Genomic DNA, 26,532 nt, shown 5'->3' on the forward strand with positions numbered 1-26,532 from the left:
TTAAAGCCCGAGGAGTGCTACAGATCTCGCTTATCAAAAATTTGACAAGTGTTTTACTTTTGCTTTTTATTGGGACCCACAGATAACAATTTCGTCTCCTTGTTTCCGTAAGTAAATGAATATTTTTCCACCCACTACTTTAAACATATTTACACTCATTTGCCATTTACTTTTTTGTTCAAATACTAAATTGCCCTTTTTTCTGTAAAGCTTCTTCAACACACTACCTTAATATGAAAATATAGTCTCAGCTGCCACAAACGAGTTGTTTAGCGAAATTGATTCTGGTAAATTCACTTAACTTTTCTTTTATAAAACAACATTTTATACTATCACCTAACTTACATTAGATTTTTATTATTTATTTAAAATTAAAAATACTATCATTTTTGCTATATATATTAGTTGTCATGATGATTTGTTATTGTTAATGCATAATAATAGAAGAAAATTTGTGTATTTATTTTCTTTTTATATTACAAAAATTATTAAGTTAATTGGTATTTATTTATTAAAGAACCAATTATTTATAATTGTGTTTGAATAATCAGTAAGTTTATATGAAAATCAATGCTTGCATTTATAATGCAAATTATTTATACACTGTTGTTGTTTGCATTTTTCCTTTTGTATCTTTAGGTAGTCATGAATTTACAGATTGATTTAAATACAAATTTGGATGAGGGCGGCAATGTGATTGATGGAAATGTGGTGAATGAAAACATGGTGGATGATAAAGATGGAAAAAATTTAGAGCCTTATACTGGGTTGGAGTTTGATACACAAGATGATGCATATTCTTTCTATCTAATGTATGCTAAGTGTACGGGGTTTGGTATCTCAAAGAAATCTAGTCATCGATTAAAGTTATCAAGAGAATTTATTGATGCAAAGTTCGCATGTACAAGGTATGGAATAAAACGGGAATCTAGTGCTATCAACCAACGACCATGTTTGAAAGTAGATTGCAAAGCTTTATTGCATGTCAAAAGAAACTCTTGTGGCAAGTGGTATGTTCAAAATTTCATAAAAGAGCATAACCATGAACTTTATCCTAGCCATGCACATTATTTTCCATGCCATAGAAGTATTGCATTTTCCAATACACATAGCATTAATATGTTGCATGCAGTTAGTGTTGGTACAAATAAGATTTTTGCGGCAATGACCAGAAAAAATGGTGGATATAAAAATATTAGGTACACAGATAAAGATATTAGAAACCATTTGGATAAAGAACGTCGACTAGCATTAAAATTAGGTGATGCTAGAGCAATGCTTAACCACTTTACGCAAATGCAAGAAGAGAATCCTAATTTCTTTTATGCAGTGGACTTAGATGAAGAACAGAGGTTAAAAAATATTTTTTGGGTGGATGCAACTAGTATAGAGGATTATAAGATTTTTGGAGATGTTTCATTTGATACTGTTAGCCTATACGGCTATAGATATTGATTTTGATGATAACAAACCACATGTGTTGATTAAACAAAGATTTATGTATTGTGCTTTTATAATAAGAAAATATTTTTATGGAGCTAAGTTATTTTTCAAGTTGTGGACTAAAATGAAAGAATTTTACAATCTTTGATTTTAATAATTATTGTTTTGAATTTCGGATTTGGACCTATTTGAAAATATTTAAATATATTGTGCTATTCTATAATTTCACACATTTTAGGTCATATCATAATTTCAAAAAGTTTTGGGATTGACAAAACATTATTTAGAAATTCTAAAATTGGACCTATTTCAAAACTTTCATATTGTTTTGGGTCATAATACAGTTTTGGGGTCAAACTGTAATTTTATAAAATAGTTCACTACACCAGGAGTTTTGATTGAGTTTGATGATTCAGAGTTGAACTCTATTTTAGGAACTTTCGATGATGGCCTAGAAATTTTTTCACCTAGGAAATCTCCTGATATTGATGACTATGTTCATATTAATGCTATTAAGAATATATGTCGTCGTATTAACCTTTCGAATGACGATTGTACTATCCATTTTCGCACCCAATGTCTTTGTCTTCAAACTCTTATATTACTTCGTTTTATTCAGAGTATTGTGCTTCCTAGACCAGGCTATTTGGATGAGGTTTCTTATATGGATGTTACCTTGATTGATTGTATTCTTAGACATCGTCCAGTCGACTTAGGATACACCATTGTCCGAAACATGTTTAGTATACCTAAGTTGATTACCCGTTCCCTTCCGTATGGTCATTTCATCACCCGAATCTTTAAATACTTTAGCGTCCCTATCCAAGAACCATCATGTAGGCCATCTAAGAGCATTATGGATGAAGCTATTAGTTCTTCAGGTTTTGAGTGGAGTAATGGCACTTAGGTGAAATTCACTGATAATAAGTTCACATTTCTTGCTCCAAGTGATGATCAGCCACTTAATGTTGTGGTTCCAGCCCATCAACTACCTGTTTTTTCGCTTTTATTTCGGGGTTAGCGTAGACGTCGAGCTCCCTCAGTATCTCCCTCTGCTCCTGCAGCCTCTGCACCTGCTTTACCACATCCCAAGCCTCATATAGAGGTTACTCTTCAGCAGCTTATGGATGAGGTGAGGACACTCTCTGTGCACTAGACTGAGTTTTAGTAGCAGCAGTTTATTCATGGACAATGCCTCTTCTTTGAGTACTTCGGCATTCCATATCCGTATCCACCTTCATCACCACCATTCTCACCACCTCAGTAGTCTCTTATGCTTGTATTTAGACACACCTACATTTCATTTACTGCATTATGTTCCTTTATTTTTGCTTATATAAATGGTTGTTATGATTTTGGATTATGTATTTGTTTTGGATGATATAGATTTGTTTTTATTGTTTGTTATTTCATGGATGATATGTTATTTCCTTATGCTTTGGGTATTTTTGGACTAATGTGTTGCATTGAGATTTCGATGATTGATAGGGGAGCTTTTATTCTTTTTTATGATGAAGGGGGAGATATAATATGTAAATGGGAAATATGAGAAATTCATTTGTTATGAAAAATATTCATATGCACTTATGCAGGGGGAGTTTTTATAACTCTTTTTTAAATTAGTCTTTAAACCTTGCATTGATTAAGGGGAAGCTTTTCATAACTAGATTAAATTTTTATAATGTGTTTTTGTCATCATCAAAAAGGGGGAGATCGTTAGCCTATATGGCTATAGATATTGATTTTGATGATAACAAACCACATTTGTTGATTAAACAAAGATTTATGTATTGTGCTTTTATAATAAAAATATGTTTTTATGGAGCTATGTTGTTTTTCAAGTTGTGGACTAAAATGAAAGAATTTTACAATCTTTGATTTTAATAATTTTGAATTTGGACCTATTTAAAAATATTTAAATATTTTAGGTCATTATATAATTTCACATATTTTGGGTCATATCATAATTTCAGAAGTTTTGGGATTGACAAATCATTATTTAGAAATTCTAAAATTGGGCCTATTTGAAAACTTTCATATCGTTTGGGCCATCATACAGTTTTATAAAGTTTGAGGGTCAAATTATAATTTTATAAAATAATTCACTGTAGCAGTTACTGTAGCAAGCGGCTATCTGGATCCTGACAAACGGTAGACCAAATTCGGGTAGAAAGTTTCTAGAACTTAAACGGCTATCCGGATTTCACAAGCCGCATACCGGATGTTCAAAAATTCAAATTTTGGCTTTAACGGTAACACTAAGCGGCTAATCGGATGTCCATAAATGGTAAGTCGGTTATGACCAAAATGTACATAACGGCTAGTTTTTAAGCTCAAACTATAAAAACTCAAATCCAATTCATTTTCAAGTTCTCCAACAAGCAAAAACAAAAAGCACATAACATATCTTAAGCTCTCAATTCGCAAGTCATTATTCATTGAATCATTGTTGTTCTTCAATTTGTACATCTACTCTTTAAGAGAGTTTTTATTGTATTTTTCATTTCTTCATCTTAATTGTGAATGTTTGAGTGTGTGAGACACTTGAGTAAAGATATTTGGAGATAATCTCTTTGTTGTAAATATTTATTGACACCTTGAAGTCAATTGTAAACCTTGGAAGCCTTGGAAGGCTTGGATAGTAAAAGCTTGGATAGTAAAATCATCAAGCTTGGATCGCTTGGAAGCGTTGACGTAGGCGGGGACTGCCGAACCACGTAAAAATTTGTGTGTTTGTTTCTCTTCTCTCTTACTCATTTGTTATTGTGCTTTTATTGAACTTATTACTTTCGAATTTATTAAGGCATTAGATTAGATTCTTGTGTGGCTTTGTTAGGATAATTTTTAAAATATCAATTCACCCCCCTCTTGGGTTACAAACTTGTATTTCAGATACTACATACATTACAAACAAATATAGAATGTCATTTCCTCCTTTTATTGGTGTGAATAATCATTTTCAGTCTATATCACTTGTATGTGCATTGCTTGCGGATGAGACTACATCAACATTTGTTTGGTTAATGCAAACATGACTGAGGGCTATGGGTGGAAAGCATCCAATTGCTATATTAACTAATCAAGACAAAGCTATGAAAGCATCCATTTCTATTGTCTTTCCGAATTCACGACACCGGTTTTGTATGTGGCACATATTAAGGAAGATTCCCGAAAAACTTCGCTATGTGATAAAAAAATATGAATCTTTTATGAGGATATTCAATGACTGTGTTTACAACTCATGATTGGAGAAGGGCTTTCAGAAAAAATGGTGGAATATGATTGGAGAGTTTGAGCTTGAAGGGAATGAGTGGCTAGGATCATTAAATGAAGATCGCAAGTTTTGGGTGCCTACTTACATGAGGGATACATTATTTGCTGGATTATCTACAACTCAACGATCCGAAAGCATCAACTCTTTTTTTGACAAATATGTTAGCAAGAAGACATCATTGAAAGAATTTGTTGAACAATACAAAGTGGCTTTACAAGATAAACAAGAAAAAGAAGCTTATGCAAGTTTCAGTACATTGCATAAGAAACCGGTGTTAAAGTCTCCTTCACCTTTTGAGAAACAAATGTCCACAATCTATACACATGAAGTTTTCAAGAAATTTCAAGTTGAAGTTTTAGGAGCATCAGCATGTTTTTCAGAACAGAAGCTGGAAGTTGGCATAATAAAAACCTTTGAAGTTAAAGATTTTGAGAAAAATGTAGCTTTTATGGTGAATTGGGAAGCAAGGAGCCAATAAATTAATTGTTTGTGTCGATTATTTGAGTATAATGGATTTCTTGTAGGCATGTACTATGCGTTCTTCAATTCCTTGGTGTTTTTAATATTCCACCTCATTACATATTAAAGCGATGGAGTAAGGATGCAAAGAGTTTGGATTCTACAAGTAATATTCCAAAGGGAATACAGTTCAAAAAACAACATTTCGACAAATTATTTTATCAAGCTACAAAATTAAGTGACGAAGGCTTATTATCCAGTGGGAGTTTCAATATTGCATACTGTGCATTACAAGATGCATTGGAAAAATGTATAAGGGTGAATCGTTCTCTCAAAGAACATGAAGTTGAATTGGATGGAGCTTACAAAGTTGACAAGGAAAATATTGATAGTAATTTGTTGGATGATATCTCAATACTTGATCCACAAATATCGAGTACGAAAGGAGCTCCTAAAAGAATGAACAAAAGAATTGAGAAATGTAAGAAAAGAATACTCAACACCAAATCGAGAAAGGTTAGTTAATATGTGTGTGTGTGTGTGTGTGTGTGTGTGTGTGTGTGTGTGTGTGTGTGTGTGTATTGTTAATGACACATTTAAATTATTATATTTTTTTTATTAATGATAACATCTTTTTTTTCAAAGGTTCTAAAGAACGTTGGGACTAAAAATTCCTCTCAAATAATGGTTTGTTATATAAAAATTTTATGTTACATTTCTTTTTGTAGTTATTAGAAATTTATTTATATTTAATAGCTTCAATTTTTTTATTTTTAGTTCTAGGAACATTCAGCCACAAGGGATGAGAATGTTATTGATCTTTGTGATACACAAGATTGCTTGCAAGAACTAGTATGTTAAATATATTATTTTATTTTTTACATATATTATATTGTGATTTATCATATATTAATTTTTTGTATTTATTGGAACTTATATCGAATAAATCTAAACCAACAGGAAAATTATGCATCTTTGAAGAATTTTTCTGGTGAATATTTATCAGATGTTGGTTCTAAATCAACAGTGTTTAATGATGGTAATACCTTCTTTAAATATTTATTGATTGTTATAATTTATTATTAATGCTTTTATAACATTTATTTATGTGTATAGGTTAGAATATATTCAAACAATAAGATCTCTGGACACTTTAAATTTATAAAGAAGCTTTCAAGGCAAAGGCAAGGTTTTGTTCTCCCATGGAGAATTGCTCAATCCACAAAGAAGAACTATTTTTGTGATCAATGTTCTTTGAAAAAAATTGTGCCATTGAAAGTAATTGTAAATTTTGTTGATTGTTCTTGTTTTTGTAATAGAACCGTACTTTAAGAACTATTTGGGACAATGAAATTTATAAATTGAAATTGTTTCAATTGAATAGTTGAGAGTGCAGGGGTGTAATAGTTTGGGTTGTATGATTTTTCAAATTTTTTTACTAGCAAACAAAAAGAGGAAGGCAATTTCGTGTTTGAACAGAAAAGTGAATGGCAAATCATAACATCGTTTGTGGCAGCTGAGACTATATTTTCATATTAAAACTTTCACACACCAATACTTTTCATTCGTATGGTGCTGTTAAAAGTGAAAACTAAGGAGCAGGTGAAAATGTAGTGTGTTGAAGAAGCTTTATAAAAAGAGAAGGGCAATTTAGTATTTGAACAAAAAAGTTAATGGCAAATGATGTAAATATGTTTAAAGTAGTGGGTGGAAAAATATTCATTTACTTACAGAAACAATGAGACGAAATTGTTATCTGTGGATCCCAATAAAAAGCAAAAGTAAACACTTGTCAAATTTTTTATGAGCGAGTGAGTCAGTCGCCCATTCCTCTTTAAAGCCCTAGGATCAAGTTTGCTTTTGTTCTATTTATGAACGTGAACAAAAGCAATGCACCCAAAAATCTTCGGTGGTAAAGATGTGAAAACCTTAACGGTAGGATAGAATTTTGTGAAAACACTTAATGGAGACTGAAAATTAAAGATTCGAGTAGGCATACGATTTATCAAGTATGATGCTGTGAGAATGGCTTCACCCCAAAACTATTTTGGCACCCTATTTGTGACATAAGAGAGCGTGCAACTTCTAATAGGTATCGATTTTTCTGTTCAGCAATACCATTTTGTTGAGGAGTATCTACATAAAAGGATTGGTGCACAATGCCATTTTCCATTAAATAATGACCAAGGGCAGTAGAAAAATATTCTCTCCCATTATCAGTTCTAAAGACTTGGATTTTTGCTTGAAATTGTGTTTGAATCATGGTATGAAAGGTTTTAAAAATTGTTGCAATTTCTGATTTTTCTTTAAGCAAGTACACCCAACAAACACGAGCATGGTCATTAATAAAAGTTATGAACCATTTAGCCCCCGAAATGTTTGTAACATGAGAAGGTCTCAAATATCACTATGTATGAGAGAAAAAGGTGCAGATTTTCTATACGGCTATGAAGGAAAAGATGCACGATGATGTTTGGACAATACACAAATTTCACACTGAAACAAAGAAGGATTTTTATTCTTGAACGATAAAGGAAACAAATGTTGTAAATAAGAAAAACTATGATGACCTAATCGGAGATGCCAAAACATTATTTCATCTTCAATATAGAAAGTTAGTTCCTTATATGCTGCCTGAGCTTCTCCACACAAACTAACATCCTCCTCGAAGTAGTACAAACCATCTACCTCTCTAGCACTGTCAATCTTCTTCCCCGAACACAAGTCCTGAAATTCACAATAAGAATGAGAGAATTTAGCAATGCAATAAAGATCCTTGGTAATTTTACTAACAGATAAAAGATTACATGACAAATTAGGAACATGAAGAATAGATGTTAACACCAAATTTGTGGAGATATGAATAGATCTTTTTCCTGCTACAGAAGATAGTGAACCCTCAGCAATTTTAATTTTTTTACTACCAAAACATGGAATATATGAAGAAAATAATTTAGAATGGCTGGTCATATGATCGGTTGCTCCTGAATCGATGATCCATGGATCTTGTTTCTCATAAACAACTCCTAAAGCAACGAAATTATTACCTTTCTGGGCTAAAGAACTAGAGGATGAAGGATTTGGGAGAGATTGTGACTGATTTAGAAACCTGTACAGTTGCTCTAACTGCTCTTTAGTTAAGAGTTGAGATTCAGATTCTTCAATGTTGGTTGTCGGCTGATTCTCCCAATAACTTGGAAACCATGACTATGTTTACCCAAGAATTTATTGTTTTTCAGATTTAGAGGTTTTCCATTAAGCTTCCAACATGCATCTCTGGTATGTCTTGGCTTGTGGCAATAATCACACCAAACTCTGTCTTTCTCATCACTCTTCTTTAGGTTTTTTGTTCCACCAACCAGTGGAGCTTCTGGTGTAACATGTCGAGTTCTCTACTGAAGAACCTCCAATCATCATATTCTTTCTACTCACCTCTCTTTTTACATAAGAAAACACTTCCCTGATAGAAGGAAGAGGTTCCTTGCTAAGTACTCGCCCACGGACTTCATCAAGGTCTGAACTCAAACCTATTAAAAATTCAAATACACGCTCTTTTTCTAACATCTTCTTGTATTCAGCACTATTAGCAGCACATTCCCACTCGCCATCATAGTACTAATCTAACTCTTGCCATAAGCCCTTCAAAATATTGTAGTATTTAGTCACTCCTTGACTACCTTGTTTAGTTTCTCGAATTTCGATTTTCAAATCAGAAATCTGAGCAGAATTTCCCAAATCAGAATAGGTTTTGGTGACAGCATCCCACAAATCTTTTGTTGGCAGAAACAAGTAAGTTTGACCTATTTATGGTTCCATTGAATTCACTAACCATGACATGATCATTGAGTTGTCAGCATCCCAAGTTTGAAACTTTGGGTCTTCTTCAGTTGGTTCTTTAATTGAACCAGTAAGGTAACCAATCTTCCTTTTACCTCTGATTAACATCTTCACATATTGGGACCATTGAAGAAAATTTTGACCATTCAATTTATGGGTTGTGATATAAAGTGATGGACTATCATTATAAACATAACTTGATGGTTGTAGATGTTGCAACTGCACTGAAGATAACTCAGAAGTTTCTTGCTTGCTATACTTTGACATTGGTATTCAAATAGAATTGAAAACTAAACCTAAGAATCAAAGAGCGGCTCTGATACCATGAGAAAATTATTGAAGAAATATGCATCTCATTTTCTTATCTTTTACAATAGGAATACATAATACATATATAGATTCTAAACTACATAACGTGCAAGAGTAGAAAAGTAAACAACTAACTGCAGACCAAGAAACTAGGAAATAAACTCTATCTAAAAATTGAAATTCTATCCCTATCTTTTTCCGTAAAAATAGGATAGAAAACAAGTGACTTTTCCACACTACATAATCAACACATTTAAAATCTTAACTTTCCTACACTAAAAAAATAAAAAAAAAATAGTAATGATGATGAGTCTGGCATAAAAGAAAATTCGAGTCTGACATAAAAAGAAAAGCTCAATAATAATAAAAAATAATTGTAGATTGGCTTTCCTAATCTATTATCACAGGCGATTTCAATAATAATACACAAAAAGTGCAGAGAAAGCTCATCAAGAGTCCAAGTTCAAGCCACCTCTTGTTAAAAAAGATGATCTAGCAAACTAGCGGTGTAATGTTTATGATGATGAAGGAAAACCCGTCGACACGAATTTAAAATGAAAAGAAAAAAGAAGAGAAAATGAAAGAGACGAGCATACACCATAAAAAAAGACAACAAATAAAACGAGTAAAATCATGACCATTGAAAACCGACAAAGAGGATAGTGTGAAACATGGCCCATTTGTTTAGAGAAATACAGCCAAGTAGGGTAATTATGCCAATTTTAAATTCATTTTGTTTTATGTTATTTAAGCCAAAGTACACGTGATATATGTGATGCTAATTTCAAATTCACTTTATTTTATTTTATCTAGATTAAAGCACAAGTAATATGCATGTTGCCTCCAATTTTCATTAGTTTATGAATGCTTTACATTTTAATTATTATTTTAATTAACCTAAAAGTTAACTTTATAATACAATGCTAGCCTTGCATGGTTATTGCTTTTTATTATTGCTTTACTATTGTTATCTTAGTCCAGTTCTACATTATATATTATTATTATTCATTGTTTAAGTTTCCAACACCGATCATATCTTTTGGATATTGAAAACTAGGGGATTAGTGTTGGGTTTGCGAAAAAAATTTATTTCTATTTTCGACAATTAATTTTCAACATCGATAATAACTTCCCGATATTAAAAACTAAGGAACTGATGTTCAAGTTGGATTTTAGTGATGTACGACTTGAAATCTATATGAGTGACCTGATCAATACATACGACCTAAAACTTATATTGGCAATATGGCCTATAAATACAACTTGAAGCCTATGTTAGTGACCTGATTTATGGGTACAACCTGAAACCTATGTGGACAACCCTGTTTACAAGTACAACCTAAAGTAGTTGAACCTGAGAATCTGTTTAATAGACATGGCGTATTTTTTAAAGGAGTTGTATGCCATTACCTTCTCAGCCGCTCGCAACTGATAGATAATCATGGTAATCACCTATAACTAAGGGTCTATTTAAACTAAAGAGAGCATCAAATGAATGAGTCAACAAAATTAACTAAAACTCTGCAAATTATCAATAATATAACCTTTTTTACTTTATAAAAGATCTACGAGACCCCACTAGAAAATTCTTGGATTTTAACTTATATCCAATTCTTCCTTTTCATTTTTATTTCTTATATACAAAACACCTGACTTAAGCATCGAAGGATCTACACCGAAATCCTCACCGACGTGTCCTAATCGTGTTTTGTGATTGGCAGGCGTAGAAAGTTGTGGTCAGATTGACGTTTGAGCTTAGATTCGTGCTATTATCCCCATAAAACAAATTCAGCTATTAGAGTCATTTTTCGACATCATCATCTTGACTGCATTAACTATTACTTTAAAATTTTCTAATAACGTAATTATCAGGGGAAAAAATCATTGGTAGCTTTAGTTACAGTCTAAGCTTAAAAAAGCTATTAGTCGAGTGCTTATTTTGTTTTCTAAAAAGAAGTATTATCTTGCAACCAAAAACAAATGTTATCTTGCAAAATTCTATAGGAGCTTGTTCTAACTAATGTTGCATCAGACTGCTTTTGAAATAACAAGCAACATTCAAACATAATACTTACTTATTGCCAACTCTATCCATTCTCGCCTGGTTGTTTATCTAAGCTTGATGCAATACACACGGGAACCGAGATGCTTTACTTCAAGACCAGCATTCTCACAACTAGTGAAGAATATTGTCTCATCCTCTTTTCCAATTCTCCGTCTCCAACTCATTAAAAATGCAGGCCAGGGCAGCCCCTCAGTTCCTTCAAGCAAGTGGTATCACAGTGGCATATTGATCAATCAATTTTTACTTTTTGTTGATCTACAAGAAAAGCCAAAAAAAAAAAAATTATTACAATACCTTCGCCCTGCTCATTCTTAGTGAGATGGCCTACTTGGCTATCTTTTGGCTTGTAAGATTTGAGGAGAACAGAAAGAGATTTGATCAGGTTTGAATATTGTTTTACATCTACAAGCAACCAACATATAAAATTGGATTATTCCTCATGAAAAGAAGAATCAAATTGAAAAATTGAAAAAAAACATTGAATCCAATAGGCACAGTTCATTATTGAAAGAAAATCATATTGCACATAGCGAGCAGTGTACACGACATACAAATTTTACCAGAAGATAATAATTGAACTACAACATTACATTAATTTGGACCATCTACAATGTCCATCTAATATAATGACCAACACCACCGACAAGATATTGTCTGTTTTGAACTTCACACACTCATCTTCACCTTTACAGTTTTGTTCATGGTATGGATTCAAGCCTTCCCAAAGGCTTCTTGTTAGTAGGTCGGGTCGTTATAAATGGTATTAGAGCCACTTTGTGCCAATGGTCACGGCTAGTGGAGACACTGACCCATGTGGATAGAATGTGACATCCCACATTCCTTGAGAAGGACGCGAGTGATAAGTTTACAACGGACAACCACTATTAGAGTAGCAAGAGGCCTTTTGAGTGGGTTTGAGCTCATGCCAAGAACAAAACCATTAGGATGAAGAATGCATGTATGAAGCCCACTAATATTATTTTCACTTAATCAAGAACTCTTTAACATATAATATCCATAAAGACTATACAATAACATACAGGATCAAAACCCCCAAATTTGAAAAAGATGCGAGTGATAAGCCTATAAGAGACGACCACCCTTAGACTAGCAAGAAGCCTTTCGGGTGGACTTGGGCCCATAATAAGAACAAAATTGTGATGATCAAGGATGCATGCTTAAAACACTAACAAGATATTATCTGTTTTGGCATTACACATGCAAATTTTAACTAACATATAACCCTAATGAACACAGGAAAGCATTAAAGTTCCATATTTTCTCAATTAATAGGAAATCCAACTCAAATATAGATTAAAGCAAAAAAAATTTACTCAATGGAGATTGAAATTCTACTCTTCTCTCTTCTTCCTCTCTTTATATATACCCTAATGGCACTTCGATAAAAATTTCTTAGATGATATTGAGTAAACTCACTCTCAATTATCATCAAGATAGAGATATTTGAAGTTCAAAGACAATTTTAAAAGATTATTATATCTCAATAATAAAAGTCAAGATAAACTATGCATACTCTTTTATTCTTTCTGATGGTTGACTATGTACACAAGAGAAGTTAAGTCTCATTTGTCTTCAATGTCTATTTTTATTCAGGGTTAATAAAGAATTTTAAAAATAACTCATATGGACTTGACTTAAAACAATTAACTAGGCCTAAGAATATCCTTGTCCAAAATCATAGTCCAAGTACTAATACAATACTAACATACTAATATTGTAGTTAAAAAATAATATCCACATCGCTCAAGAAGGATATAAGTGATCTGCTAATAAGGGATGACCATTCTTAAACTAGCAAGAGACTTAGGCCAATATAAAATAAAACCATGAAGGTGAAGGACACGTGTGTGCAGCCCAAATCCAACTCTTATCTCTTTCATCTCTCTCAACACCAAAACTCTTTAATGGCATTCCATTTGACACTTCTTGGATGATTTTGAGCAAAACCACTCTTAGCAATCATCAAAACAGAGATATTTGAAGTTCAAAAATAATTTTGAAATAATATTAGACCTCAAAGATAAAAGTCAAGACAGATCTTTTATCGACAAGTCATGTGAAACCTCTTTTGTTTTGTAACGATCTAACCCACTAACAAGATATTGTCCACTTTGTCATTCATACACGTATCCTTTACCCTCACAGTTTATTCTTGATCTGGGCTTAAGCCTACCCAAAATGTCTCTTGCCAGTCTTACGGTGGTGATCCTTTATAAGTCCAGCACTCATGCCTTTCCAAGTGATATGGGATGTAACAAATCTACCACCCTTGAGCCCAGCGTCTTAACTGACAATGACCATCCACACGCTTCCGATTGGGAGACCCTCCAATACTATTTGTAACAACCTAACCCACTAACAAGATATTGTTTGTTTCAGGCTTTATGCTTTTGTTCTTAGTATAGGCCTAAGCCCCACCCAAGCCTATTGCAAGTCTAATGATGGTCATCTTTTGTTAATTCATCACTCACATCCTCCGCGAACAATGTGAAATGTCACAATTTAATAATAACTATTAGTATTAGTATTGTATTAATTATTAGACTTAGCTTAATTTTTGGCTAGGATGTCATTGAGCCTAGTTTTAGTTGTTTTAATTTAAGACCATGTAAGCCATTTCCAAAAACCCTTTTAGTTAACACAAGATATAAAAAAGAATTGAAGATAAACTAGGCTAAGCTTCTCTTCTCCACACGGTCAATCATTAGAGAGAACAAAAGAGAAAGTACGTAATTTGTCTTAGTTTTTATTCCAATAATCTTCCACAATTGTCTTTGAGATTCAAATATCTTCATATGGCTATAAGTGGCTCTACTCAAAATTATTTAAGAAATGTCCATCGAAGTAGGACCCTATGTAGAGAGATATTGAAGAGAGAATAATATAACTTTAAGCTACATTTGAGTAAAAACTCATTGTTTTAATCACTATTTGAGTTATATTTCATGTTAATTAAGAAAACACGTGACACTACCCTCTCAATATTCATTAAGGTTTGTATGTGAGTTAAAATTTGGGGGTTTTAATCCTTTCTATTAGTATACGATTTTTGTGGATATTATATGTTTGAGGAATTCTTGATTAATCGTGAGGTGAAGGGCGCACGCGTGCGTGAAGCCCAAAGTGGACAATATAGTGTCATGGGCTGTTACATCTAAACTATGGGCACTAATTTGTTTTTCCAATTTACAAGAAAAGAGCTTGGTCGAGTTAGTACATCTAAGCATAAAGTTTCTGAATAATATCTCCAACATCACAACCATCTTATTAAGTAAGACAGCTTCCAGAACTAGTAGTCTGATGAATACTACCAACAGTGAATTACCACTCTAAAAGGAAGGTCAACATCATCAACACACACACAACTAAACTGTCACCTTCCGACCCCAGCTGAGAGTGATAACTTTTTCACTAGAAAATGCAAATTGCACAGAACAAGAAACTTAACTATCTTGATGTTCTGGGCTTTTGCCCTAGAGGCAACGCTTAAAATTCCATAGTTCATGGGCCTAGAAATATTACCCTCGAGTGATAAGAGAGCTTTCCTTAGTTTTCATGGGTTATCAATTCCTGGTTTCGTGGTGTACAATTACTTAGTAGAAATAAAAGGAAAAAAACAAACACAAAATACAAGGACAACAACAAACAAATAAACACACCCAATCAATTGAATAAAACCTGGTGAGAAACTTACACAGTAAGATGTCACTTGCTAAAATGAGGTCCCAATCTGGGTTTGGAATTGGAAAAGCATCTCCCCATGAATCTGATAATACAAGCATGCTCTACTTCAATATACCGAACCCACAAAATTCAATAAACAATAAGAAATCGAAAAAAAATACATATTTTTTGTTATAATAGCAAGAAACAAGCGTGAAAATGGAATGTGCCATTCCCACACAATGTGCATGAAGTAAGAAGCCATCCCTAAATTACCCTCATTAGATTGTCCAGAAAAGAAAATGACAAGAACTTGTCTTATTCCTTAAATGTATCTCAAATTTTCAGTCATTCATAAAAGAAATAGGCAGCAGCTTTATGACTAACATGATCAAAGAAGTCTAATGGAATTATTGGGTTGATCACATTCTCTTCACTGCTTGACACTCAAAGAAACTGATGATTATGGAGGTGAAAAGGAGACTCACGCTTTATATGAGGAAGAGCAGGTGTAATTCCATTTGCTGTGCAGTTATAAGCTATGTTATCCTCAATTTCCTGATCATTATAGTCAGACGTTGTGATATCAAGATTCATTGCTTTTCTGAGAAATATAGCCAAAGCTCCAGTGCCACTGCCAAATTGAGTTTAAGACGAATGTCAGCAAGACAAATGCTAAAACTTCAATATCAAAAAGACTAGTGGAGTAGATCTACTAGAAATGACAGATTATAAAATTCAAGCAGTTCCACTGGATGCAATACCAAATAAATGATGAAAATATAGAAAGCTTAAACAAAAACTAGCAATGTTTTCCACGAAAATGAAGGTACAAATTGATGCTTGCATCTATCCTGAACCCTATGGCATTTTTTTCCTTTTTAAATTAAAAAAATAAAACATAAATAAACAAAACACACTATAAAATGCCAGTAGATAATAATGCTAAAAAATCACCATAGCATTACCTGCCCAGTTCAATGCAACGGCGTCTTTCTATCCATTCACGGTGACGCATTAACCATTCTGCAAATGAAAATGTTCCTGGCCAAAGAAAATTAGCATTTAGTTGGTGGAAAGCAAACTCCCGGATGACCAATTCCTGTAAAAGAACCAAAATCTCATTAAAAGCTGCGACAAAATGAAACTCGAGTGAACCTTAAAAAGCCAGAATCAGATTCTAAACCCTTCTCACCATCTTATGCAATGCAGCAGTTCCACTGACAGTCCCTTAAATGTGATCAATGCTTGATGTTGAATTTCAAAATAAATAAATAAATAATGACAATTCAATTATTAAACTTTATTTGGCAAAGCAAAAGCCTGTTAAACTTGCTTCAAGTATACTACCATTTCAGGAAACTGGTGCGGCCTCTCGACGTAGCCATTACAAGTCTCCATTGTTTCTTCATCTGAAAATTGAAAAAAAAAACAAAAAACAAAAACAATATTCATCTTTCTACAAGCAAAGTAAAATGAAATAGATGAAATATAAAAGAGAAAATGAGTACCAACAGTGACGTCATCCTGTTCCGCAAAAAGAGAAGACGGGGAGAACAGAGCTACGTCCATCTTTTCTTCTCTTCTCTTCTCGGCTGCTAATTGCTGAAAAACCCAAGCGCACGCAGCGCGCACACAGTTGCGAGGTTTTTGAAGTAACAAGAGAGTACTGAAAAATTGAAGGGTAATTTTTAAAAACTTCTGTTTGGACTTATTGTAAGTAGATGGCGATAATTTATTTATTTATAAAAAATTTTTTACCGTCAGTTAATTTTAACATTAATTATTAGTTGACTGTATAAAGATAATATTATCTTTAATAATAATTTATAGATGGAAATAATTAAAAAAATTAAAATTATTGACTATTTTATTCTTTTTAAATTATTAATATTTTCTTAAAGTTTCTAAAAAAAATAAAATTTTAAATTTTAAAAATTTTCTTTAAATTATTGATATTTTCTTAAAATTCATACAAAAAAGATAAAATTAAAAACTTGAAAATGAAATAGTTATAATCTTTACCTATGATATTATAAATCTTTAGAATTGACAAAGATAAAATTGTCAAAAAATAGAGTTTGTATTTTTTGTGTCAATAATTTTAATTTTTTTTTAATTATTTCTATTTACAAACTGTTGTTAAGGATAATATTATCTTTGCACAGTTAACTAACGGTCAATGTTAAAGTTAACTGACGGTAAGAAATTTTTTATAAATAAATAAATTCTTGCCATCTACTTACAACAAACTCAAACTTTAGGGGAGGTTTTTAAAAATTACCCAAAAATTGAATGAAGAATTTTCCGATTTCTCTCAAACATTCGGGCTCCAAGCCCAGTCACTTGGGCCCATTTTGATCCTACAAGCAAGCCCATTTGTTAGATCCGCGTACGCGTGTTTCAGTTTGACAAGGTCAGCATCATCTTTTTGCGTGCGGGCGTAGGACGGACGCAAAGCAAACACTCCAGCGGATATACCTCCACCAATTATTTATGCCACCGACTAATTAGGTGATTGCAATATAAAAGGATAAAAAGTCAACCACGTGGCTGTATATTAGCTGTCGATTGATTTAGTAACCGTGAATCCTAAGCGTCCATCTTACTAACCGACTTGCCAATGCCACTATATAAACTCCTCGCGCTCTTCATCTTTATTATGTTCTCTTTTTTTTTTTAATTTTCAGATTCGTGTGCCCTTCGGAATACCTGGACCGGAGGCGGACAGGAGGTTGGCCGATATATTTTACAAGTTTTGATGGCACCGAACGGTAATTTTATATCTTGAACCAACGGCGTTAATTTTCCTTCGATCTCATGAATTAGGTCTTTCTATTGATGATGATTTCGATCATTTCTTTTTCCCATAATTATAAGTTTAAATCTAGTGGATGCTGATAATTGTTTGGTATTTGCACAATATTGTTGGGAAATTTTTTATTGGAACTCAATTTTGGTGTATGTTATCCTGGTTTGAAATTATCGATGTTGATCAAGAAGTTTAGATTTTTTATTAATTCTCATAGATCTTTATATTCTTACGTAATTTGTTTTGCCTTCAGGTTTGTTCACCGTTCTGGGATTTGATGTGAAGGCTAAGCTCATTGTTCATCTTTAAGGTGTAAAGCCTGAATGTGTGATAAATAATTTTGAGCCGCTAATTGATCATGCGGGTAGGCTTGTGCCGCATAATTGGGAGTGAATTGCGGGATTGTGGAGGGTTTTTATAATGGATGTAAGAGATGCGTCAGGACAGAGAAGCCTGAAATTAAGATGGCTGAGACCTGATTATTCTTTGTCATCCGGCCTTTGCCATGGCAGGTGCGCTTGCATGGCAGGTCACCAAAATCTTAATAAAAAATATTTATTTTGTGGTCCTGAGGGGAGATCGCACGGGAGTTGCCCGGGTTCTCCTCTCCTGAGTGTTGTGCTTGTGTGTGTGGGTATCATTCTCCGTTTCTGTTGCCTTTTGCTAGAGTTGACACTATCGATCCATCGGATTTGCATTCTAAATCAGCCTCAGCTCAAAATCACCGTGCCTATAAACCAATCCACTTGCAGTTCGCGAAAGGTTTGGTATCATGCCCTGCTGACTTTTAAAACAGAACATATTTGCAAAATACTGCGCTTTAATTAATATACAAGACCTATCCATGCAGTCAGTTCAATTTTAACATTCCAACGTTGATGTATCCTATTTGAACTATCATTTTTTTGGCTTTAAAATTTGCCTCTAGAGATAAGCAAGTATTCTATTGTTGGCTTTAAAATTTGCCTTTAGAGATAGGTTTCCTTTTTATGTTTATTTTTTGCCTTACCCTAATTTGGTAACTTGCCAGTAGCAATGATGAATTACTGAGATAATGGTTCATTTAGGAAGGTAAGATGGTTCATCTCAGTCCAACCATCAGGAATAAAGAGAAGACTGATTGTGAGCAGGCACAGGGGTATGTGGAGTTGGTACGATTGCCGGGAACTTGGTTCTTTGCATTTGCCGTCAAGTAAATTACAGTTTGTTCCCTTTGCTAGGTTCATTGGAGTACAAATGTTCTATATCAAGCTGAGGAACTATTGCCACTGCTTATTGTCCAAATCTCTCTTATGAACAAATTCCAAAATGAATGAATTGCAGATCATATTTCTGAAATTATTATCAAAGTATTCCAAAATGGATTGTGTGAAGTGTGCGGCCACCATTAATGTTTGAAGTGCTTGGTTTGGTTTGGTGGTTGAAGGGCATCTTGCTCTCAGGGAATTACCTCTGATATTGGATCATGAATATCTTGTGATGTAAGAGGCTTGAATAAGCAATGGTGTGCCTTCATGCCTTATTTAGCATAGGCGACTGAAATGGGCTAAGCAATAACATTTGAGCCAAGATTTATAATCTCATTGTATTTGCTGTGGGAGAGCTTTGAATGTTCTATCGGTCGGCTGATTTCATGCGGAGCCACTCGTATGTCACTTTTCAATTGTCGGGAATTTGGAGAGGTGATTCTCAGCACTCTTTTTCGGCAATTATTTTATTATATTAATTCAGTATGATTTGAGTTGAGAATTAATTTTTTGCATTGGGTACACAATCTATGAATGCAATAGGCATAAGCATATCTGATGATGATGGAAGATGTGTTATGCTAGTGGGATGTCCTGGATTAATGTTTGAAAGGTAGGTGGGCTGCTGCATACAGTATGCAGGCCTTAGGTTGATGCTTGGGTCTTTTAGGTCATCTTAGAGTAGAACCTTGATGCAAAACAGCTGCTGTTCTTTGACCAATGGTAGATTAGTTTTGGTTTGGTTTGGAAATGCTTCTAATAATTTGCTTTGAGGTTGTTAATGTATTATTAGAAAGGCGTCATAATGTGCTTTTAATTGTATAATAGGTGCTTGGTTTTATAATTATAATGCACTTGTCAATACTTGAATAAATAGTTTAATATTAATTTATTTTAGTATTCATCTTTTGTTATTATTTATTATTCCAAAATTTTAAAACTTTACATCTCTGATTGTAAATTGTTAATTTAAATGTCCTTTTATTTTTTAAAAAATCTTTGTAAAATTATTCTAGAGATTAGAAACCTTTTTTTTCTTTTAAATTTGCAAGGATCACTTGAGAATAAGCATTCTAATACCCATTGAGGGCCCCCCTTCCCCCCCCCCCAACACAAAAAAAAAATCAAAAAACACTAAGTCTGTCTAATAGCAAGAGTCATTGCGCTTATGATTCTTCATGAAGCATTTTGAAACACGCTGTAATTTGGATTTCCAAGCTCTAGGTTCATGGAGAACCTGAGATGAGAGGACTTGTAATTTGTATCCGAGTGGGGTAGCTTAGCTCTTGTAATATTCTTCTCACTGTTGACAATTGGTAGGTTGAAAGGTGGACAAGTGATGATTGTTATCCTTTCTATGATTTTGTACTTTTTGTATCCATGTGGTGAAAATATATAGTATTGTACAATTTTTTGTGATTTTGGTGTACGCATGGTTCGGGCTGCTGTACAAGTGAAGAAATGCATGGTTGTTCCCTTAGGCCATTTTTTTTATTTTTTTGCTGTTGCTCTCTTATGCCATGATGGAGGTACTGACGTTAATGAAGTTTTCCAAATTTTCATTTAGTATTCCTGCTGCCTTTTTAATCTTATGGTTAAATCCTGATGCCTTTTTGATCCTATGGTTGTTTTCTATTTTCTTATATTTTTAAATTTGAAAGAGGATTTGATAACTGTAAATGAGCATTTGATGACTCTAATGAGAAGGGTTGTTTTCTATTTTCTTTTAGATGGAATTGAAAAAATTGTGAATGAGCATTTGATAACTGGTGATTTTATGGTGGGCCCTATTGAAAATGGTCGTTTTTTATTTTCGTTTAGATAGAATTGAACAAATTGTGTACGTTTAATTTTCATTGAACTCCCAGCGCGTTTTGTGTCATTTCATATTCCGTTTTCATTTTGTGTTCATGGAAAATGAAAAACCTGTTTGGCAGCCTCAAATGACTTTTGATATTTTTAAAGGAACTTCTTTCAAATTAGACCACCAAATTCATTTTACTTTATTATTAGGTTATCATTTGTGTTTGTAAATGCACAAAAAATAAATCAAGAACGTAATGTAAGGAGTAATAAGCCAATGCACCCTGTCTCCATCTCCTCGCCCAATGGGAACACAAAATATGATGTGTTCTTTCCTTCCCCATGTGTTTAGTTTGGGTCTTCAGACCGGTTTTATCATCTTTTGTGTATCAGTTGGGGAGGCAACTTTCGGATTCATAAAAGAATTAGGAGGGATAAGTTTACTTGGTAATATGTTTTTTAAACTTTTATGTCGGAGTGGATATTTTGTAAAGACGTCTTACAACGATACAATGGAAAGATACTGAGGTAATTGAAGTTATTATTTAAATTGTGGTTTTGTTTAGTATTGTTGGGCAGTCATATCTTAAAAATTAAAGTATTTATCATATATTAGTTGTTGTTTGAAAAGTTGATTTGATATACTATTAGTATGATGAAAAATTTGTAGTATATTTATTATTTTTGTCAAATTATTGTTTAAAAGGTATATTTATTGTATATTATTAATTTTTATTTTTTGTTATAATTTTTTTAGGTATATATTATTAACTCTATTTTTTTGTTGTAATTTTTTTTCTTAAGTTGCACCATAATAACAACTGAACGGAGATTTTAAAATTGTAAGCTTATTTTGGAGTTGCAGTTTACTAGTATGAGTTGGGGCCAATGGGATATGAGAAAGATATATTAGCTCAAAGTGGTCAGAGGTATATAGGGGTGGGCGTGGGTTGTGTTCGATAGGATTTGGGAAAATTTTACTCAACTTATTGTTGAATAAGTTAAATAAAATTAACTAATTTGATTAATAAAACATGCTTAAATTAATTCTAACTCTACTCTTAAATCATCAGGTTGAGTTGATTGAGTTAAAAATGAAATTAAAATTAAAAATTATATAAAGTTAAAAGTGAAATTAAAATTAAAAATTATACAAAAAAGAATGAAATTTGAAGTGAAATTTATTGAAATTAAATAAAATTTATTGCAACATGAATTTTATTTAATGTCTAGTTTTTTGAAAAAGACAGATGGAAAATTGACCTTTCAAAATAAAGAGAAGCTCGATAATGTGTTTTAGACTTAATTCCCGGTTTCACGTATTTGTACCTGGAATTCCAAAATTCAGGATTGATATGTCTAGTTGCAAAGTGGAAGTGATACGTGATATTATTTATTGTTGTGTTTACCTTGAAAGAAAAAAAAAAAAAAAAAAGAGAGAGAGAAGAGAGAAATTGAAACTAATTCATTTGCAAGATTAAACTTATAAAATAATAAATTTGTTTATATGAAAGTGGCTTTAGTTTTAGAATTAGAGTTTAGAAGAGCATATAATAACAATAAAAAGAGTTAAAAATTTTGTTTGGTCACTTAGGATTTTACAATTGAGTATTAAATTATTATCATTATTATTTTGACCCAATCTAAATATTAATTGGATTCGAAAAAAATTATCTCAATTCATCCGTGATAATTCATTGAACCCATGAAAATTTGGTGGGGTTGGATGGATTCGTTGGGTTGGATTTGCCCACTCTTCCTTAGAGCATTCAATCTTGTGCTGATTTTAAGTTAATAGTGAATTTACTAATTGGTGATAGGAATGGGATAAATTAGAATTAAAATGGACTGGAGTCAAAATAAGGAACTGAAATAAAAATAAATTGTGTACTATTGGAATTAGAATGAGCAACCAGAATGGATGATTGCAAGTTAATTATTGTTATTATTTATTATAATAATTTGTAATTATGATTATTATTTTGATATTAATTGTTGTTAATAATGATTACAATAACAATGACACTTAATAAAAATAATAATAGTACCTATTATTAATATAATAAGAATAACATTAATAAATAACGATGATGATGATGATGATGATGATTTTATTATTATTATCATTATTCACCATGAGTAATGAAAGATTTACTTGTAAATATTACAAAATTTCTAAAGGGATTAAAATGTGAAAGTGATAAAACTCAATTGTGTGTGATTTGAAGATTATAAAAATTTAGTTTGGGTAAAATGAGTTGAAGGAATGAGAATTTGATTTTCATCCTCATCAAGTCCTCATTTTTTGACCCTAAAAGCTTGTGTGCTCTACATGTTTTATTCATTTTTTCATGTACTAACAAGTAACCATCATTTCTTTTTGGGATTTATATTCCATAAACGTACAAGTAAACACACTATTACTGCTTTCACATACTGACTTGTGGTCCGGTTTTCACTAGTTTTAAAATCTTGATTTAGAAGAGTTCATGTTGCATGTATTATTTGGTCTTTAAGGGTGATACAAAGAGCCCCAGGGATCTCAGCATCTTTTATTGATGGAATTGTTGATAATAACCTGAAGTGAAGTGTGAGAATAGAACTATTGTAATAGATACAAATATATTATTTTGATTTGTGAATGTGCTGAAATTTGTATCCAAAGAAAGCTAATGTTGATTGTGTGGTGCTTCTATCCAATTTGTTTCGTAGTGGCGTTGGTGTGAAGTTGGCGTGGTCCATGACCATGAGCTTTATTAAAGTAAGTCTAGTCGATATCGAGAGCAAGCTGAAGGGGCGAGTTTTGGCTTTTACTTAAATTCTTTCTCAATAAATAGTCTTCTGTTGTGATGGGTAGGGGTGGGCAAAATTGGGTTCGGGTCGGGTTCGGATTGGATTTAAAACGGGTAGGATTGGTTCAGGTTAGTTCGGGTCAAATCGGGTCGGTTGAAATCAGGTTAATTCGGGTCAAATTCAGTTAATACAATTTTGAGCTCTTTTTTTTCCTATTATTGTAGTTTTTATAAAAGTTTTAAGACATTTTTCTTAATTGTAGTCATTTTTACTAATTTTCAACTGAAAAAAAGAAAAGAAAATGTTATTAAATCAAATGAATAAAGTTAAAATGCTATAATAGGATTATTTGTCTATTGGCGTGGAGGGTAGAATTAGGATTTATTCATAAAAAAAAAATCAATTATTAACTATTATTAACAATTATCAATTAATATTATTTCAATTATTAACAATTATTAACAATTATCAATTAACAAAACTCACCAATCAACAATTCCTTTTTATATATGAAAAAAAAATAATTTCTGATGAGCTCAATAATTAACAAAATTTCCTTAATTTTATTACTAATATTTATAAATAAATAATTAGTTAATTACAATAATTAAATAATAAATAATTACTGAATTACATAATAAACTATTTAGCATAAATAATTAATTAATTATATAGTGTATATATAGTACCATGAAACGAAACGACTTAGGAAACTTAAAAAAAATTGAAGCTTGAAAGTGGATGGTGGAAACCGGAAAGTTTCAAAATCGGGTTCGGGTGGAGAGGATTCGGCCTTCAAGCAGCAGATCGGTGGCCACGACTCACGGCTGGACGGACAGGATTTCACTTGGCAGCAGATCGCGGCTTCACTTGGGAGTTGGCAGCAGCAGATCGCGGAGATGCGGACGGCTCACGGCTCACGGCTGGACGGGTTTGACATGGCAGCAACAGATCGCGTCTTGTGGTGGCTGGTTGCAGACTTGCGGGTTGCGGCTGCCTTGTTCAGTTGTTACTTGTTTGTGTTTGTTTAGTTGTTTGATAGTTGAGTTGTGATTTGTGAAGTTATGGCTGACAGCGTGTGTGTGTGTGTGTGCGTTAGGTTTGCGAGTGAATTGTTGAGTGACTATGTGCAGCGTGTGTGTGTGCTGTGCACTTGCAGCGTTTGTGTGTGCTGTGCAGCTTGTGATTTCTGTGTGTGCAGCAGTGTATGTGTGTGTGGCTGTGTGCTGTGCAGCTTGTGACTTCTGTTCTATGCGTGTGTTGTGCAGCAACGTGACAAATTTGTCCATGCTCTTATCGGATTTTTTCTTTCTTTCTTTGTTTCTTTTTCATCCTCTCTTCCCTTTTTGTTTTTTTTTTTCTTTTCCTCCAAAAAGAAATTGTTCTGTTCTTAAACGATTTGTCAAATACTCGAATTATCAATTGCTTGGCGTTGGGTAGAACCGTAGAAGATAAGAACTCTTTTGAATGAATAAATTAGACAAAAACAGAAAATGGTGAGGATTGCTTCAGCCTTCAGTCCACATCATTGTACATTTGCACTTGCAAAATGCCATCTAAGGCAACTTTATTTTCTTTATTAAAGTTTAAAACATCTCTGAGAAGAATTTTGATAGAATGGCTGCCAACTTTTTGGATTGGTTATTGGTGTGATTCGATTGCTGTTGGAGAATGAATAGGGAAATATGCTCAATAAGGAGTACAAACACATGCCAGAAATCATTGTTATTTTTTTTTTTTTGAAACCCGATCGGGTATTCGGATCAGGTTGGGTTTGACCCGAACCGATCACAACCCGATTGAGTTTGTAAATTTCAATCCGATCAGGTTTCAATCCCGACCCGATCTGACCCGAACCTAAAATTTATCAGGTCGGGTCGGATCAGGTAAAATGCCCACTCCTAGTGATGGGCATAATTTAATTATATATTTCTCATTTATCGTTTATCTGTTAGTTTATTTTATTTATATTTTTAGTTAACTAATCTATTTTTATTAAACTAGGTAATAAATTGAATATTAAGAAATAAATTGTGCTTAAAGGATTCAAATTGGAGAAAAATTGAAGATTATTTGGATTTATTATTGGCGGGCTTGTGGCTAACAAAGTTTGTTGGTCCAATTTACAAGAAGAGCACGTGGCAGGCAAGCCAATTGGAATGCACTAGTTTCCTTATTGATCACGGATTTGAAAGAAGAGCACGTGGAGGGCAAGCCAATTGGAATGCACTAGTTTCCTTATTGATCACGGATTTGAAAGAAGAGCACGTGGACGGCAAGCCAATAGGAAGGCATTAGTTTCCTTATTGATCATGGATTTGGAAGAGGCCAAAGGGGTGTCAAATAGGTCGCCTAGGTAATATATATCAGCCAAGCTCTTGGCTTTCGATGAGGGGGCTGCCGACAGCAATCGGAGAAGCAGCCACGGTTTGAGAACAAGAGAATCCAGCCGTTTGGATTAATTTTAATGACTGGTTTTATCTATTCTTTTATTTTCAATTTAATTATGTGCAGTAAAATTTGTTATGCTATCATCAAAGATGACACCCTGTTTAAAGAAAGAAACTACTTTTAATTTAAGTAATTCCTTATATGTGTGATTTGATGTTGTTAATTGTTCTTATTTCACATATTTAATTGAATATAATTAAATTTTTCATTAATTTTATCATGTATTATTGATTGTTGGGATTAATGTTTGATTAAACCTATCTTTAAATCAATAAAGTTTGTGTATGATTATTTTTGTTTTGTATCTTTTATTATATTGTTTTACTCAGGCTACTTAGGAAGACTTTTACTTATT

The 26,532-nt window shown here is 32.9% G+C and overlaps 1 protein-coding gene, 1 long non-coding RNA gene and 1 pseudogene across 16 annotated transcripts; 2 read left to right on the forward strand and 1 right to left on the reverse strand.

The window, feature by feature from the left end:
- Window positions 1-645: 645 nt before the first annotated feature.
- On the forward strand, window positions 646-6,297 carry LOC102614063 (protein FAR-RED IMPAIRED RESPONSE 1-like; annotated as a pseudogene).
- Window positions 6,298-7,588: 1,291 nt separating this feature from the next.
- LOC102630554 (protein N-terminal and lysine N-methyltransferase efm7) lies at window positions 7,589-16,750 on the reverse strand. Of its 4 annotated transcripts, none has more exons than XM_015531169.3 (8): window positions 16,583-16,750; window positions 16,422-16,483; window positions 16,040-16,173; window positions 15,560-15,705; window positions 15,103-15,174; window positions 11,682-11,789; window positions 11,398-11,583; window positions 7,589-7,903 (listed from the first exon to the last, which is right to left on the reverse strand). In XM_015531169.3, the coding sequence occupies exons 1-7, from the start codon at window positions 16,641-16,643 to the stop codon at window positions 11,432-11,434; spliced, it is 735 nt and encodes a 244-aa protein (XP_015386655.1). In that variant the 5' UTR covers window positions 16,644-16,750; the 3' UTR covers window positions 7,589-7,903; window positions 11,398-11,431. The 4 variants fall into 4 exon arrangements, with proteins under 4 accessions (XP_015386655.1, XP_052299611.1, XP_006481031.1 ...); XM_052443651.1 differs by lacking the exon at window positions 7,589-7,903 and adding an exon at window positions 16,267-16,318 and having other exon boundaries at window positions 11,161-11,583; window positions 16,583-16,641; XM_006480968.4 differs by lacking the exon at window positions 7,589-7,903 and having other exon boundaries at window positions 11,161-11,583.
- A 928-nt stretch (window positions 16,751-17,678) lies between these two features.
- LOC102606655 (uncharacterized) lies at window positions 17,679-26,389 on the forward strand. 12 transcript variants are annotated; one of them, XR_008055734.1, is made up of 4 exons: window positions 17,679-17,845; window positions 18,137-21,461; window positions 23,646-23,694; window positions 25,731-26,389. It is a non-coding gene; the product is annotated as an uncharacterized LOC102606655 (long non-coding RNA). The 12 variants fall into 12 exon arrangements; XR_008055739.1 differs by having other exon boundaries at window positions 25,770-26,389; XR_008055737.1 differs by having other exon boundaries at window positions 25,857-26,389.
- Window positions 26,390-26,532: the final 143 nt, after the last annotated feature.

The sequence above is a fragment of the Citrus sinensis genome, chromosome 6 (assembly GCF_022201045.2).
Source record: "Citrus sinensis cultivar Valencia sweet orange chromosome 6, DVS_A1.0, whole genome shotgun sequence".
In the NCBI taxonomy this organism is placed as follows: domain Eukaryota; kingdom Viridiplantae; phylum Streptophyta; class Magnoliopsida; order Sapindales; family Rutaceae; genus Citrus; species Citrus sinensis.

Excerpts from the sequence above, each read along its gene's own strand:
- LOC102630554 (XM_015531169.3), bottom strand. The coding sequence starts at position 16,643 with ATGGACGTAGCTCTGTTCTCCCCGTCTTCTCTTTTTGCGGAACAGGAT. Across the intron at positions 15,706-16,039 it reads CGTTGCATTGAACTGGGCAG|TGGCACTGGAGCTTTGGCTA; the intron begins GTAATGCTATGG and ends TCAATTTGGCAG. Across the intron at positions 11,790-15,102 it reads AGCAAGTGACATCTTACTGT|ATGTAAAACAATATTCAAAC; the intron begins GTAAGTTTCTCA and ends GGTTGCTTGTAG.